The sequence below is a fragment of the Odontesthes bonariensis genome, chromosome 10 (assembly GCF_027942865.1).
Source record: "Odontesthes bonariensis isolate fOdoBon6 chromosome 10, fOdoBon6.hap1, whole genome shotgun sequence".
Lineage (NCBI taxonomy): Eukaryota > Metazoa > Chordata > Actinopteri > Atheriniformes > Atherinopsidae > Odontesthes > Odontesthes bonariensis.
Genome location: NC_134515.1, coordinates 23238643 through 23255214, shown reverse-complemented (window position 1 = coordinate 23255214; position 16572 = coordinate 23238643). Strand labels below are relative to the sequence as shown.

Below are 16572 nucleotides of genomic sequence, written 5' to 3'. Positions count from 1 at the left end.
TTTTGTAGCCTGTGCGATCGTTTCTATGGTCTGCTCCCGTCCTTTTTTTTCGACAATTTGAAAGGTTTTTACCAAATGTAAGGCCACCGTTAAGGTGCTTGGTTTGACATTTTGTCATCCATTTAAGTAGGCCAGCAGTTCCTGTTCGCCACATCCTCACTGTGTGGCTCAAACCTCAGGCCCACAGAAGAAGCTGAAGAGCCATGATGGGATACAAACTGACAACGGCCGCAGTGTAGGCTATATTCTGTTGGAGTGCACATATAGAACTATAAGTGATTTAATGCCACCTACAGGCGTCCTTCTGAAAGCGCAGCGTTGAAGCTTTAGACCACTGAAGGCCATGGCGATGAATACTAAATTACATAATATCAATATGCTTGAAAAATTATTACTTTTTAGACTTGTTCGGATTTAACCATTTTTTTTTTTAAATTGTTATCATGATATACTGGCATATCATGCCTACGGAATTGAGTCCCTTCTAAATGTTTTGCGGGTTTTTTGGGGGAGAAACCATAGATCAGGAAGTTGGATTTAACAAGAAACTCAAAGTCTACACATATGTCTAAAATGACCTATATTAGTTTCGAACCAAAGGTTCAACCAAATGAACCATAGATACATCATTAGTTCATCTAACGTCTCTACCCATAACTCAATAACATACTTTCTTGAAAATGACACACTATTCAATGAAAACTGAAAACAATTCATTATTCAATATATTCATGTTTCAATGAATATTTGAAATTATTTTGTGATGAAGTTGTCAGGCAAAACTGTGCATCTGATTTTTGCGAGCACTTGGTTTGGATTAGTCGACGCTGCACAGAGCACCAAATCAACGAGTCCACAGAGAACGTACATGTTTGGCCATTATCTGTCCGAGTTTTCATATCTGCTTTGTAATCATGTGAGAATTAGAATAAAGTCTGAGCTGCAATAAAGTGTCTTCTTGTATTTGTGATTATTTTTCAAAAGATGTGTTTCGGCAGTGCGTGAAACCGGAGTTGATGGGAATCATGTAATTGTACGACTGATCTGACAGATCAGGAGTCCTGTGACATACATTCGTGCCATTAAACGTCCATGTGTATCTGTAGTCAACCTAGCCCGCACGAAAATCCTTGTGCGACATAAAAAAAAATCTTTAAAAATGAATGCAGGATAAAAGAAAATTTCAATCTCCTTTTCTCTCTCTCTCTCTCTCTCTCTTTTCAATAAAAGATCATTTTGCATATTTTCTTCGGAAAGTTTTCTTTACCTCATTTTATTTATCCAAACATCAGTTCCTCCCAGTCAGGAAATCAGCACCACGGAGAGCTCCTGTCAAGGAACGTAAAGGAAATCTATTGTGGATGAATTATGAGTTATATCAATCAGTGTTGAATACCAAAACAGTCCTTCATTTTCGGTGCCTAAATCAAGCTTCTCCTAACCAGCAAACGGATTCAAAACGTTTTGAGGTCAGGTCTACGGTTTGATATTCTTTATTTAAAGTTACAATGACAACTAAAATTTTCAAAAACTACTTTATAAATCGTTAGTCCTGACAACCGCAAGCACTCACACCCATGCACTCCTGTAATTGGAAACAGATGTTTTTCTAACAAGTTCAGTATTTACAGACAGTTTAAAGAGCTGGAAAAAAAGGAAACATTTAGAAAACATTACAGTAACGCCCTGCAGAGCCTCCTCTCTTTGTACGGGATTACTTGGGTGTTTGTTAGGTACTCAAAATGAGAATTCATGAAATCAAGACAAAGTAATTTCTGAACGGAGAGTTTATTAAGGCTTGATTTCTTCTATAAAGAAAAACCAATATAGATACTTTGAACAAGGTACGTCCACTACAACTGTGGCCTATAAGATAATCAGTTTATTATTTCATGTCATTGATCCTTTTGTGGTTGTTGACTTTCATGGCTGACCTGATGTCCCTCTTGCAGCAAGCATTTTTTCTCTCTCTCTCTCTTTACAGTTATCATTAACGTGCAGATAAGCCCTGTGCTAAAATCACAACCAGTTCATGCTTCCTGAGGCAAAAAACGGCTGTGGCTGCGACACAGTCTTCAGTGACATCTTTTAGCTTCTCACCTCCACCCTCACTCTACGCTGCATGTAGAGAGGGTGGAGTTAATGAAGGCAAACGTCCGGGGCGTCCACCGTATTGCTTGATCAGCCTAGCTATTGGTTAGTGCAGGTAAAAACAGGAGATGAAGAAGCAAGGCTACTGGTTAGAGGTCAGCTCTCTTTCATTACAGGGCACACACTGGCCAGGTAAGAATACAATGCAGCTTCGCACATCTGGAAATACTTCTGTGAGGCATGAAGTTCATACTCGGGTGCCCTCAGCAAAGTGCATCATTTACGCCATTTCACCATTACAATGGGGTAAAGACAGATCATAGAATATACATTGTCTAACATAACCTGAAAATACTAACATCTAGTCCAGGCCACATTACCTAAACAGGTTTCAGTTCATATAGTTCAAACAGAAAATTGTGAATTGGAATATGAAGACTGAATTTAGTTCATGTGAGGCTACAACAAACTTTTAACTCTTACTCAAAGACACAAATGAGACACCCTTGAAACAAAAGGCAGCCATGACTATTAGCAGTATTTCTCTCTGCTAAACAATACACAAATCTCCTAGGTAACAACCTCAAAATAAACAAGGGGAGAGACACCACTGATCTCAGATGCTGCATTCTGGCTTTAAATGTTCCAAAATGAGTGAGACACAAACAGGGACACCCTACTTTTTAAACCGTTAAACAAAAGCAATGTCACCTTAAAAGAGGGCTGCAAGGAGAACACTTTTATCATCTCCAGCAGATTTACTGTATCACAGCTTGCCCCGAATGAGCAAAACATCACTTACTGATGGTAGTTGATCATCTTTTTTTTTCTTTTTCTTTCCTTTTTACTCCTCTTAACATACTTCAGAACTTACTGTATCATAATCAACAGTTTCAGGCAAAAACAAACTATAGGTGCAACAACCAAAAAACACACAGAAACCACATTTCATTCTTATTATTTTCTTACTTGATAGTAAATCAGTTACATTAATTTTAAGGTTATACATTTTAGGCTTTCTCCATGAATATATAGGCTCCTACGTTAAAGCTTAGCATTACGACCAACATGACAGACTTAGCAAAATCAAATTAAAGAAACAAAAAAACAAAACAAAACAGAGGATTAAGACAGAATGATGGTGAATGGACAAATATGTGAAACTTCCCCCTTTTTTTTGTGGAACAGAAAAAGCAACAACAACAAATCGTTCAACTTAGCAGTGACACGTCATTACATAATTGTGACAAAGCAATTTAAAATGATGGATGCGACAATTCTCAGACTGGGTTGTGTACACAAGCAGAATCTCCTGATGAAACGTACAAAAGACCCCTTCAGGACAAACATTTAAAGAAAAAAAAAAAAAAAAAGGAAAAAATACGTGTGGGGGGGTGTGAAAGGTGTCAATAGTACAATTTTTTTTATTTAAATGGTGCGAGTTCTGGTAGTGGAGGATACATCCGTTATCTCTTTCCCAGAAGCCTTAGCAAATCCTCCCCTGAAATGTCTCGAGTCCCGTGTGCGACTTCACACTATCCCTGATTTCTCCAGCAGTGTCACTGTTTGAGCAGTTCTTTTGAGAAGTCATCAATAATTAGAAAAAAAACCCAAAAAAAACAAGAAACTAAAACATTAAGGCTCCAGAAAACAGGTTTCTGAAATGAACATTGTCAGTAGTAAGCCAAAAAAATAGAGACTTTGTCGATTTGAATGAAAAATAGATAAACCACTGAAGTTTTAGTATCACACAGTTCCAAGTCTGACAATTGCCTTTGGGATCCTCCAACCCTGTTGGCACGGTTAAATCTATGAAACATGGCAATGTTGCCCCCGAATGGACAAAAAGGGGCAGGACACATCTGTTCCTGATTGTACTGAAATATAAAGTGGCAGATTTTTTATTTTTTTCCCCCTCCATGTTGCAGTCAAACCCTGATTCAATTGGAAATAGGAGGGGATGGGGGCAAGAGAGAGAAAGCCAGTCTGGTGAGAGAAGAGTATGTGATGGAACGGGAAGAAAAGTATGTTAAAAAACAACAAAAAAAAAAAAAAAAAAAAAAAAAAAGAAATACAGAGTGTGGTGGCCACTAGGTAATACATTTAATCAGCTTGTTATCCCTGCACAAGAATTGGTGGTGGATGGGGCAAAAAAGCACAAGTCACAATGGCAGAGATTCACCAGGATTAAATAGAAAACAAAAATGAAGGGCTTCGTTGCATTTTCATATTCTTCTGTCTTTGAATCAAGTCCTAGTGTAACTGTTGATCAAGCCAAGGATCAATGTCTTCTATTGTTTATTCCTGTTTTGGCGCTCCTGTTTGAAAAAAACAACAACAAAAAAACATAAAATTAAATTAGACATAATTTTTTTTTTACAAATCATCACAGAAGAGTGCAAAACTTCTTGAGGTCTATCTATTTCTAACAGTGATCAGATACCAGATATGGTGAGAGTTCTTCTTTAAACAGCACAAGAAAAAGCAATCATCAATAAGATGTAATACTCTTTGGAAGGTCAACGCCCTATCAAGAAAATATGGAAGTTGAATTACCTGATCCAACCGAGAGCGGTTCTGTATCTGAGCAGGTTCAAAGGTCTGTCAAAGGAACGAATAAGAGACAGAAAATCTGTTAACCTCCTAACAAATCAGATACAAACCAGCAGTCAAATGGTGCCTACAACAGAAATTGAAATATTGGGCATGGAACTACCACTGTACACCCAGTTTCATTTACTGATGAGTTGATTGGACACACCTTGCGCACCTCCTCCTCTTCTTCCTGCCTCTTCTCATAATGAGAGAAATCATCAAAGATGGAGGTGGTATGTTTGTAGGTGGCAATGATCTTGAGCACTTGTTTGGCCTTCTCCAGAGGAACCTCCTGTGTGTCACGGGAGTTGGTCACTGGCTTGTTGTCGTTGTTCTCCAGGCGGATGTGGCGCAGCTGGCTATTAGGCACGTCCTTAACAAACAACCAGCCCACATCAAATTTGCCCTTCCACTTGTCCTGTGCCCAAACACCAGCACTGGTCCCATAGTCCACTGGCGAACGCATTTCTGCCACGCCGCAGAAGTGACCACTGCCATTGACACTGAAAAGCAGATACACAGGACCTTTCCCATTCATAGCCCGGAAGGCTGAGTCCAGCCGCTTGTTGCCATGTTCCGTGCTGCACCAGATGGAGTACTTGATGGAGCGATGAATATCATCCTCAGAGTAGCTCTTAATGATGAAAACACGACCATTCTTGAGGTTCCATTCAAAGTCCTTGGGGTTGTAGCTATGGGAGGCACGCAGCTTTTCCAGCACTGGGTGGGACTCCCCACCAGGCCCCTGATTAGCAGACATTTGGGGGCCATTGTTCCCACCACAAACCACACCCATCACTCCACTCCCATCATGGCCAGGGCCACCCTGCCCATAACCTTGGTTGCGGTTGCGTGGTGCAACCCAACGGGTCTGGGGTTGTGGGGGCTGGGTGTGATTTTGGTAGGGCTGAGGTGGTGGCTGATGATGCTGGTGATGGAGGGGCTGGGGCTGTAAGGCCATAGGTTGCATCTGGGGTTGAACTAGGGACTGGGGAGGAGGGGGTTGCATGGGGCCTTGAGGTGGCATGGCATGAGGCAGGCCAAGAGGCTGCTGCTGTTGCTGCAGTGGGGCTGTGGCTACTTTAGTCACTGGGCCCTTGTCCCAGGTCCCAATGTTCATGTTGTGTTTGATAGGGGGTGGGGGAAGCGCTCCCCCTGGATTGGGCATCCCTGGCTTCACCTTAGCTTTCAGCTGCTGTGGTTTGGCAGGCTTGCTGGCAATGGCTGCCCAGGAGGTGGGTTTAGGTGGAGGCATTCCTATAGGTGTGGCTCCATTTCCTGTGGCTGCCACTGCCGGTCCACCAATCACAGATCCCACAGCCTTGACTCCCGAACCCTGACCAGGGACATCTCCTCCGATCTTCAACCCAACCATACCTTGCTCCAAGCTGTTCATACCAGGGGCCTTGTTTAGGGTGTCATTGTGAAAGCCTGTCTGACCATCAGGCACGAGAGTGCCTCCCAGAGAGCTGGGAGGATAGCTATAGCTGCCACCATAAGCTGAACTTTGAGTCTGCTGGCCCTGGGAGCCACTTGTGCCCCAAGCAGAGAAGGCAGGGTTTTCAGGGAAAAAGTTAAACCTGTGCGGGTAGATACTGCTTCCCAGGCCCCCTGGTTGGCCAAACACTGTGTCGGGCATGAAGTGATGGTCTCCGTTACTCAAAGGTCCATAGGGTGTGAGGTATGGAATAGGAGGGTCCCCACCTGTGGACCAGGGAGCTTCACTTAGGGGGTATGGAAATCCAATGGAAGGAGCATAGTAGCTGGACAGGTAAGGATCTGTGATGGACTGGTAGCTGTTGTTCTGGATGAATATGGAGACACAAAAATTGCAAGTGACTTGATTAAAAAACGAAACAGTAAAAGAAATTAAACTATTCCAATTGTACTTCATGTTATGTACGTCAGGATTATTGTTTCAGATTATGCTTAATAGTGGAACACAGTCTACTGCTCAGAACAGAAGTCTGACCGTTTCATAGATAACTGCACAGTTGCACTATTGTGGCACCAGATAAACAATATTCTTACAAACAATGTTGGAAAAGTAGTAGACTTTACCTGAGTTGATTGACTAGTGAGGTATGGCTCAAAGTCATTGTCATGGACAGTCTCCTTCTGATGCAGTGAACCATTTTGCACTGCAAAGATAACAAAAAAAATACATATAAGAACATTTTAATTACTTGTTTGAGTGTCAAAGTTATATTTAGGAGAAACAGTAATGGCTGTTTAGATTTTTAGTTGTGGTGCAATACCAATAAAGAATATTGCATTTTTAAGGATAACTATGTAGTTATTTAAAGCCACTGAACTATTTCAGTCATATTATTTCACAATACAATAGTTTGTGTCACCATTATATAAATGTATATTAAGACAGACTGACTGAAGGATTCATAGAATACTAATCTCACAGGTAAAGTATTTTAACTTATTTTTTTCTCGTCTCAAATGGTTTCCCAAAAAAATTTGTCAGTCATGTTCGACATTTGGTCCTGCAGACTGTCGTTATTCTGGAGGAGAATCAGCCTTTGGCCTGCCGCTAGACAGAGCTGAAGGAGAAGAATACTTGTCTGTCACTCCACCAATCCTACAACATAGAGGATGCCACGACTCTAACATCACAACAAATGCTAATGTTGACAAGGAAAGATGAACTATCAGTAAAGGTGGTGACAGGACTGAGAAAAGCTCTCAAGAATTCTATTTGCCAATTCAATTTTTAAAGTGGTACCCCACATATTTTGGGTCAGAAAAACTCAAAATCCGAGACACAGTGAGTGGCTATCAGTTTCTGCAGTTTGCTCTTTGAGATGAACAGAGGCCGTGGTTTTGTTTTAAAGCACCAGTACACCAGAGCTACAAGGAATTCTGATTGTTACAAGATTCAGTGGAATATGACATGATAGTCCAGTTTCCCTTTGTACCACTGCATGTACATTGATCCCTAACATACAAGTGTTTGTCTAAAATGTTGATAGAGAAAATATGCCATAAAATTGAGAATCTCAACAGCATCTCATTTTCCTCCTTGACTGCCTGTCAGACTCATCAACTTACGCCAGACAAACTTCCACAGGAAAAAAAAAAACATATATAGTTGTTATTGTAACTTAAATTCTGACACGGCATTATTCATTGACAAAAATGAACAAAATAAAAATATATGTGTATAACCTGTAGAGGAAAAACTAAGTCTTGAGCAGCAACGTTTAACAACTTGTCATAATGGATACCATCATTCTAAACACTGGTGTTGATTCATAAATCTGGGCCATAACTCTTATTGTAAATAAACCAAAATCAAACAGATTTCTTCAATTCTGACCTCCCTTTCTCAACAGCTTTAATGACTCGTCCAACACCCACCTTTAGATGCTTGTCCCTTTGATCTCTGCATCCATGTTGCATCAGAAAAAAGAAAAGACATAGTTATAATCAGACATTTCACATGCAGTTTGAGGATTAAGTGAAACCCATAATGTTACCTATTTATTGCCCAAAAGTTGTACGGAAAGACTACTTATAGGTAAGAGGCATTGCAAAACTTTTATCAAACGTTACTGAACAGTGAAAGGTATAAATGCTTACAAATAGCTGGTGGTGCTGCACATTATTTCCTCAATTACGCAATTCAGTGCAAAACTAATGTCAATTAACCAGCCACTGCTCGCATTAATTCACGCACAACTTTGCTATCTAACGTAGCTACCTTAAAATGGCCTTCTAAACGCTAACAGTGTTTATACAGCTTTTATCCAAGTTCCTCACTATAAAGTCCAAATACTTTTGTCGGTAAACACATTACAAGACATTTTAGTAGAAGTTACTATTCACAATCTAAGTTAGCTTGAGCCCTTATGTAAATCTGTTTACGTTAACTAGCTTTAGGTTTCACGTACTCAGCCATAGGTTTGGACTTTATTTTTCTGCAACGAACATTACAAAACACATCATTTCTGCAACAGATGCGTGTGACAACGCGATGTATTCTGAGGAATCAATGCCATCTTACTTACAGGTCCACAAAAACCTTTATCAATTTCACGGAATGTAGCCAACTTGCTAGCTGCATTCACCGGCCAACGCTAGTGGCTAGCTAGCACCTCCGAGGAATAGCCTTAGCCCAATAAATCGTTAACGTTAGCTAGTAGCTAGCAGGCTCTACATTTTCGAGATAAGTCATTCTTCATACCTGAGGGTCAATGCTTGTGGCAGACATAATTCATCAAGCAAGTCCCTGGATTTTCACGGAGCCTGAGCTTGAGACTGAATTTCACCCCCCGTGATTTGGAAGCAAGTTCACAGCTCAGTTGCAGTTAGCTATATGGCTAGCAGTTGTAGCGCAGGCTCAGCTGAGTATTTTCCGCTGTGTGGACGTATCCCAACTTCCACAGTTCAAGTCAGTCGCCTCGGATACTGTGTCCCAAAGCAGTAAAGTCCTTGTTAAGGTTTTCAGGGCTACGATATGTGTCACCGAGTGGTACCCGTGGGATCTCGAATATTTCTGTCTTCAGTCGCCTCTTACTTAGTCTTTTTTTATTCCACAGAGAGAGCCCTCCTCGGTTACGTTAAAGCCCTGTACACTTCCCCAATGGCTGCTCCATCCGGGCTCTGAGCCACTGCTGTAGTTCACGTCGCTCCCCGCCGGGTGGCAAAAGTTTTAGCATCTTCAACTGAATATAGGAAAGGGCTCTATTTTATTAAAGCAAAAATAGGATAAGGCTAACTCACGAAGGCTGGTAAAGCTAAACAACTTAATATTTCAACCTCTACTACATCAGCGTGATGAGACTGAGGTGTAAAACACACAGAGGAGGACAAAACTACAAAACCAAATAACACAAGTTGGAATAATGTAACAATGTAACAGGAAAATATTTAACGACAAAACAACATCTCAGAAATGACAACTGAACCAAAAGTCGCGAAATTTGATTTAAAAAAAATCCATACAAAGACAAAGCACAGCAATAAAACGCCAAAGATTTCACAAAACAAAAAATAATACAGTTCACAAGCCCCCCAAAACACACCCCAAACACACAATTTCAGCAAAAACAACATTTCAGAAGAACATAACATGTTAGACAACACATAAAAACAGGAAACAGCATTTGTGAAATAAGACGAACAAATTTCCTGAAGGGCTGTTTAGTATTGTGTTTTCTGAAATCTTCTATTCTCTCGTCACGTTTTCTGAAAGGTGGTGTGTTAGTTTTCATTGCTGTTTTTTTTTTTTTTAGAAAATATTGATGCATTTTCTGAAATGCTGTATTTTCTATTTCCAGAGGAATTTGTTTTGAGAATGCTGTGTTTTGCTTTTTGATTCATTCTTGCTGTACATTAGTGCTGTTTTCTGTAGTATCTGTGGGTGTAAATGGGGCAAACGAGGTGTCAGTAGACTGTTTGTTGTATCTGCAAGGCCACCTAGATCTGACAGTTTAGTTCAGCTCAGTTCTCATGAGAGACTGGCTGAAATCTAAAAGATGACATGGGGTACAATAAAGCCACAGTACACATCAATGAGATCCCTCGTGTGCCTAGTATCTGGCCTAATTTCAGATGTTTTATGGGAGGCAAAAATGACAGATACAGGCTCTGACACCTGTATCTTGTCTTGTGAGTCGTTTAGTGCCATGCCTGCGACATCAGATTAAAACTAAATGCAGATCAACTCTTATGTCATTGTAATTTCAGAATGCCTTTGCATACATCTTCAGATGGTTAAATGTTTTCAAAGTCTGAGGGAATAAGCTTCCTCCAGGTTGTTAGCTTACTTTTGTTAATTTTGCTCAGTTCCAGGGTGTTTATAGATTCATTGTTGTATTCAGAATCCCATAGATACTGAAAAAGATAGCCTGTTTAATTCTAACCAAAATAGATTTTGACAATGGTGAATGCTTAAAATAACAAAAATAACAATAGCTAAGTATATGGCCATTTCCCAAAACTTTAAAAACAAATCAAATCATAGCTATTAGACCTGGTCTCTTTTCCTTAGCTAATAATATTGTTCTCCTCTTTTATTCACCATGCCTCCCTGAATCTTCCTCCTCTCAGGGCCACAAACTGTAACCTGGTAAACATTGCTTCCATTTCACCACTAGGTGGTAGCAAAGAAACAAAAAAAAAATATAAAAAAACACTCAAACTCAACTAAATATGGAACTTCTTTCTGTACATGGCATACATAAGTATCTATGCATACCATTAATACGGACAGTTATTGGCAGATTAAATCTTTTTATCTGTAAAACCAACACTAACAGAACAGATTTAATTTCCTATCATTTGCCAGTTTTTATTTTTACTTGGCTTCTTTAGCTGGCTATTTATGATTTTAACATCCTAAACTTGGCAAACCATGAAAGTATTACAGCTACTATACAAATTGAGACTTCGTAAATATTGAAATGCACCTAACCAATACCAAACTCAAACATAACAATGATATTTTTTCTTACAATTTTATAGAAGACCACTCAATTTATTATTATTAAGTGGCATTTTTTAGGCATTTTCAACCTAAAGTTCAAGTGTGAAATCTACTAAATAAAACTTTCTCTCATGTACTCTATGAACATCTATTGTGAACCAGCTGTTTCACAGCTGTTGGTTTTAAATTTTTCTTCTTGCCCAATTTGATTTTGAACTATTCTGTAAAATCCATTTAAGAGTCACATTCTTTAGTAGGCTATTGTGTGCTTCAGAAATGATTTACCTTCTTTTTTCTAAGAGGTGGAGCAACATAGCATTTTCAGGCTGTCATTCATTCAAGGATCAATGAGCAAACATTCTGGCAGTTGGGGGATTTTCTGGAAAGCAATCTCTTGTAGGCTGCTGTGCAGGCCCCCACACCTGATCATATTATTTCAGCTGTTGTTCAGCACTCACCTTCAGTGTGCGCTCCACTATGGACCGCAAAAGGAATGACTGCCACAGGACACAAAGGGAGAGGAAAGTCCACATGCTGCAGAATGATGGATGACAGGATAACTACGCTGCGAATCCTTGAGGAGCCTCAGATGAGAGTTGAAGGCGAGAGACTTCGAACTTTTCAGCACTGGCCAGGAGATGCTCCTGTCACGTGTGGAGACCTGGCCAAAGCAGGCTTTTTCTTTTTAGGCCCTGGAGACAAAGTTCAGTGTTTCTGCTGTGGAGGAGTTCTAAGATACTGGGTACACGGGGACAGCCCAGCTGCTGAGCATAAGCGGCATTTCCCTACTTGCAGTTTCATACTGGGTCAAGCGGTTGGGAATATTCCACTCCAAGCAGGCTCCTCGGACTCTGTGGATGGACAGCTTGTAAGCCAGCTTCAGAGGATGACTATGGATGACCAGGGAACAGCTGGACAGGCAGTGTACCCTGAGATGGAAACGCAGGATTCTCGGCTCACTACTTTCCACAACTGGCCCACTGAGGCCTCGGTCCAGCCAGACGCCCTTGCCAGAGCAGGATTTTTCTACACAGGTTTTCTACACTCAATGTCTTACTATAAAAATGAAAACATTTATACTCTGTTCAGCAATATTTGAGTGTCCATGTTTCATGGAAATATTCAGCATGGACCCGGTCACAGCTAGAGTGGTCTACTCTATGTGAGAGAGTTCATGCTACAATTGTCCAGCTGAGTCATGATGTTGTGGACAGAACAACCTGGACAAAGCTGGGGCTGCTAAAGGAGTATAGCTTCAGGCAATACACAGTGTGGGCACTATATTATAAAACATTATGCAAACCAATTCAAAATGAAATATTCTTACCAGTTTTTTGGGATGTAGCATCTCATTGAGACAGTGTCAGAGAAAGGTTAGTTAATCGTTGTTGCTATTCTTTTTACTGCTTAGCCCCTATAACTTCTTTTTTTTTCTTCTCTCACTTTGAAAATTGGACAAAATTGCAGCTTAAAAGGTTTCTCTGTGTTTGCTTGAGAAGCTGCTAAGATTCATTGGGTCTGTGTCATCACAGCCTTTTTATATTAATCATTTATTCTATCTCAGGTCACGGCGACAACGTCAAATGCTTCTTCTGTGATGGAGGGCTGAGGAACTGGGAGCCAGGTGATGACCCCTGGCAGGAACATGCCAAATGGTTTCCACGGTAACATTTGGACTTTCACAGGAAGATCACCAATGCATTGCAAAATTTAAATTTCGTTATATAGATTAAGGTGCAAATGTCATCAAATCCACCAGAAATCTGAGAAATTCCAAAGTACTTCTGAGATAAGAGTCACAATCTCCACAGGGAGCCTTGTTCTTAGTACCACAGAGTTACTTCGGGCTCAGATGAAGAGGCACAAGCAAATATGAATGCAAATTCTATACCAGCTAAATACTTAAAACACTGTGAACAGGTTTAGCTGTGTGAACCAATGTTGTCTTAAGGATAAATAGGGCTCACAGCATATATTGATTTGATTTGGAGTTTTTGATATACAGTGATTTATATCGCATCATCTTCTCAACAAAAACTCTACTGACATTATTTCCCACAGCATGTTTTTACTTTTAGATTTTGGAGTTAAAAGTTGGCACAATTCATCATCTGTACATGTGTACTGTTCATGCACTGTAGCTCTATAAAGCCGTCTGTTTGTATTTGTCAGATGTGAGTTTTTAATCCAGTCGAGAGGGCAGGAGTACATCAGCAACATACAAGATGCTCATTTCCAGATGGGTGACACTATGGTAAGACCCTTATTCCTTATATCTGCTTAGGATAAAATCTATTTGGAATATTGAAGGCATTATAACCACACATTAATGGATGTCAGTTTTTAAATTCTGCACTTAAATCATTCATGTCTTTGAAGGCAAATTAAAGCAAAACACTTGTTTTCCCAGGGAGGATCACAGACTTCCACGGGAAGAGATATTGGGTCCAGAAATGGTACGTCAGATACAATTCAAACATCACAACAAACATTATTCCTACCAGGTAGCCATGACAAACAATACAGTGGCCTTTTTCTTTGATGCAAGTAATTATCATTGTATATTCTGTACTTAGAATAAAAGAGTGCACATGCCTTCTTGTTTTCAAGGAAAATGGGAAAGGATGAACAAATATGTTGAATTGTGCTGCGGGTTGCACAAATGGAGAAAATTCAAATATGTAAACCCCTGATGGAATTACTCTTCGCTCAATCAGGGAGCACAAATGATAGATTTAATGGATGAAAGCATACCTGGCATGAGCTCTAGCTAAAACCTCAAATTAGCCACTGGACAGATCCTATTTGGAAGATAGCAGGTCTATTCCTTTTGTTTGTGAGGCTGCTGAAAATGAAATTATTTGATGTTCAATTACCTGAGTTGCTACTTAGCAAACACTATGAAAACTGGCAATTATCCTGTAGAGTAATTGAAGCACAGTTGTTCTCTGTTTCATACATACAGAAGACAACTGTGGTTTGAAATTTCTAATATATTGACATACAAAGGTAATCTTCAAGATTTGTCAAACATTCTCCCACTTCTGTTCTACACTGTACACTGTCTGGTGCTTTACATTGAAACTGGCTGCCTTTATCTGTCTCACGTCTCTATTCTTCGTATCCTCCAGATGTGGTCGGAGGTCTGGGAGTTTCATCGGCCATGCTTTCTCCTGTGGTACAAACTGCGATCCAGATGGGCTTTGAAGCCAGCCTGGTGGAGAGTCTGGTCCAGTCCAAGTACCTCTTGACTGGCCAGTACTACACATCTGTATCTGACCTGGTAACTGATGTGCTGCAAGCTGAGGAGGAGGACAGACATACGGGGCCAAACAGCAGAGGTAACAGCAAGTGCGGGAAAGGAACCGTGAATAAGTACTGTGTTGTAGTACTGTTGTTGAGTATTTGTATTGTACATGTACATGAGTTGTATATTTCTGCTTCTCTCTACTTCTGCTCCACTACTGTTCAGATGAGCAAACATTCCTCTATTGAATAGGTCCTCATTTTTCTGCTACAGTTTACATAAAATTAACTATGCTAAAGATTAAAACAGGTATCACACTACTTTACAATGTAAGCCTCTACAAAAATGATCTCAATGTGCCTTGACTTGTCTGAGATGGGAGTTGTTATTACTTACAGGGAATATTAGGTCAGATTGTTCTATAGTTTTTGAGATTTTTCTTACTTTCTTACTCCTTGAACCGTCCCAAAACCCATCAGATTTAATTTGCTACCCATCAGAGGAGGCCTACCCCTCATATGCTAGCATTAAAAAGATTGGGCACCCCCAGTCTATTGTCTGTCGCTGTGAATACTTTAGTGAGGAAACTGAAGAAAACATAATGGAAAGGCATAATGTTGACACAGAAATGGCAGTGAACAGAAATAGTGGATGGTGAGTTCAGTTCTAGAAGAACATAAACGAGAGAACGGCTTGATAGTTCGCTTAAAAAAAGATCATCAGGCCCTCAGTGATCTGCACATATACTACCTTTATGGATGACAAATCAGAGGAAAACATTTTTGATTTTTTTTTTTGAGTTCTCACCACAAAACTCTGTGTCAAAAGATTGCAAATGAAAACCTAAACAAGCTTGATGCAGTTTGGGAAAAAGTCTTATCAATTAGTAGACTTACAATAGAACTTTCAGGTTACATTAAGCAAAGGTATGTTTAATGAAAAAAGTATGTTTAATCTAATGTGAAGACATCTATAAGTTCTATATAAGAAACTGAAGAGAATCAACTGACACAACTCTAAGCTGGCTTTAAAAAGCCGTTAACATGATGTCTTATAATCACTGACCATGCAGAGATTCGAAAGCTTTTGCTCTGTGCCTTTTATTTATCTATTTATTTATTCTGAAACTTCTAAGGATGGAAATAAAATAATCACGCATAAGATATCAAAGCAATGTGTCATCATTTTGATGTCTCTTGGAAATCTTGTTCTCGCCAAGTGTCAGAACAACAGATGTTTTGGCCAGTGAGGCTCAAACTCATGTAAAGTAGTGAATGTTAGTCTCAGATTGACCATCTACTGCATTAAACTGTTTCTTGCATTAGAAATGAATCGATAATAACAAATAAATTATATGTCATACCAGTCAGAGCCAGTCCTGTGCAGAACCAGTTTCACTTCTTGAAAAACAATTTTCTTAAAACTTTAAAATCCCCATCTTTATTTGCAATATTGCATTTTTGCATCATTGGACTGATGTTTCTGTACTTTTACTCAATAAAGCATCTAAATATATTTCTTTCTACACCAATGACCGCTAAACCTAAAATTTTTCACAAGAGATCTATTGAAATTCAAACTGCCGAAACATAAGTACAGTTATGCTTTGGGAAGAGTTGTTTCTCTTGTTTCTGTGAGATAACAATTGTTCACCCACACTTTTGCGTTGCAATGGATGTCTGAGTTCATAAGTCTGATGATTATCGTTTGTGTGCTTCAGAGCCAGAGATGAGGCAGGGCTCCAGTGCAGGAAATGCGAGGACACAGACACCCGTCCGACAGAAAGGTCAGTGTTCTTGTAAAAAAAACCAAAAAACTTTTCATTTGGAAACTGTGAAAAAAATCGTTGCTGTATTCTGCAGTAACCAAGATTCAGTAAGAGTACATAGCTTGAACAAATAAGACATTCTTTGATTTTGTTTTCTTTAAACAGTGGTGGACCCCAGTCCTGAGGAGCTGCTAAGGCAGCTGCAGGAAGAGAGGACCTGTAAAGTGTGCATGGACAAGCTGGTGTCCATCGTCTTCATCCCCTGTGGTCACCTGGTGGTTTGTGGTGACTGTGCTGCCAGCCTGCGTCACTGCCCGATCTGCAGAGCTGTCATCAGAGGCAGCGTTCGTGCTTTTATGTCTTAAGGTTGTAGTGAAACTACACCCTTGTACAGGTGTTGCATGAATGCTCTTTAGTTCCCACTTACCT

General features: G+C 39.9%; 2 protein-coding genes across 2 annotated transcripts; one reads left to right on the top strand and one right to left on the bottom strand.

Moving 5' to 3' along the window:
• Positions 1-1769: 1769 nt before the first annotated feature.
• On the bottom strand, positions 1770-9299 carry LOC142389709 (YTH domain-containing family protein 1-like). Its single transcript, XM_075474692.1, has 6 exons — positions 8885-9299; positions 8059-8083; positions 6748-6827; positions 4853-6490; positions 4648-4692; positions 1770-4409 (listed from the first exon to the last, which is right to left on the bottom strand). The coding sequence occupies exons 1-6, from the start codon at positions 8909-8911 to the stop codon at positions 4383-4385; spliced, it is 1842 nt and encodes a 613-aa protein (XP_075330807.1). The 5' UTR covers positions 8912-9299; the 3' UTR covers positions 1770-4382.
• Positions 9192-16508, top strand: birc7 (baculoviral IAP repeat containing 7). Its single transcript, XM_075474693.1, has 8 exons — positions 9192-9357; positions 11551-12162; positions 12693-12792; positions 13301-13382; positions 13539-13584; positions 14260-14469; positions 16096-16161; positions 16309-16508. Exons 2-8 carry the CDS (start codon positions 11622-11624, stop codon positions 16506-16508), a joined length of 1245 nt encoding a protein of 414 aa, XP_075330808.1. The 5' UTR covers positions 9192-9357; positions 11551-11621.
• Positions 16509-16572: the final 64 nt, after the last annotated feature.

What these genes read in the sequence shown, in the direction of transcription:
- LOC142389709 (XM_075474692.1), bottom strand. Translation starts at nt 8,911, where the DNA reads ATGTCTGCCACAAGCATTGACCCTCAG. An exon ending in AAAGGGACAAGCATCTAAAG is followed by an intron (nt 6,828 to 8,058) that starts GTGGGTGTTGGA and finishes TTATCTTTGCAG; the next exon opens with TGCAAAATGGTTCACTGCAT. An exon ending in TCACTAGTCAATCAACTCAG is followed by an intron (nt 6,491 to 6,747) that starts GTAAAGTCTACT and finishes ATATTCATCCAG; the next exon opens with AACAACAGCTACCAGTCCAT.
- birc7 (XM_075474693.1), top strand. Translation starts at nt 11,622, where the DNA reads ATGACTGCCACAGGACACAAAGGGAGAGGAAAGTCCACATGCTGCAGA. An exon ending in CATGCCAAATGGTTTCCACG is followed by an intron (nt 12,793 to 13,300) that starts GTAACATTTGGA and finishes TGTATTTGTCAG; the next exon opens with ATGTGAGTTTTTAATCCAGT. An exon ending in AGATATTGGGTCCAGAAATG is followed by an intron (nt 13,585 to 14,259) that starts GTACGTCAGATA and finishes CGTATCCTCCAG; the next exon opens with ATGTGGTCGGAGGTCTGGGA.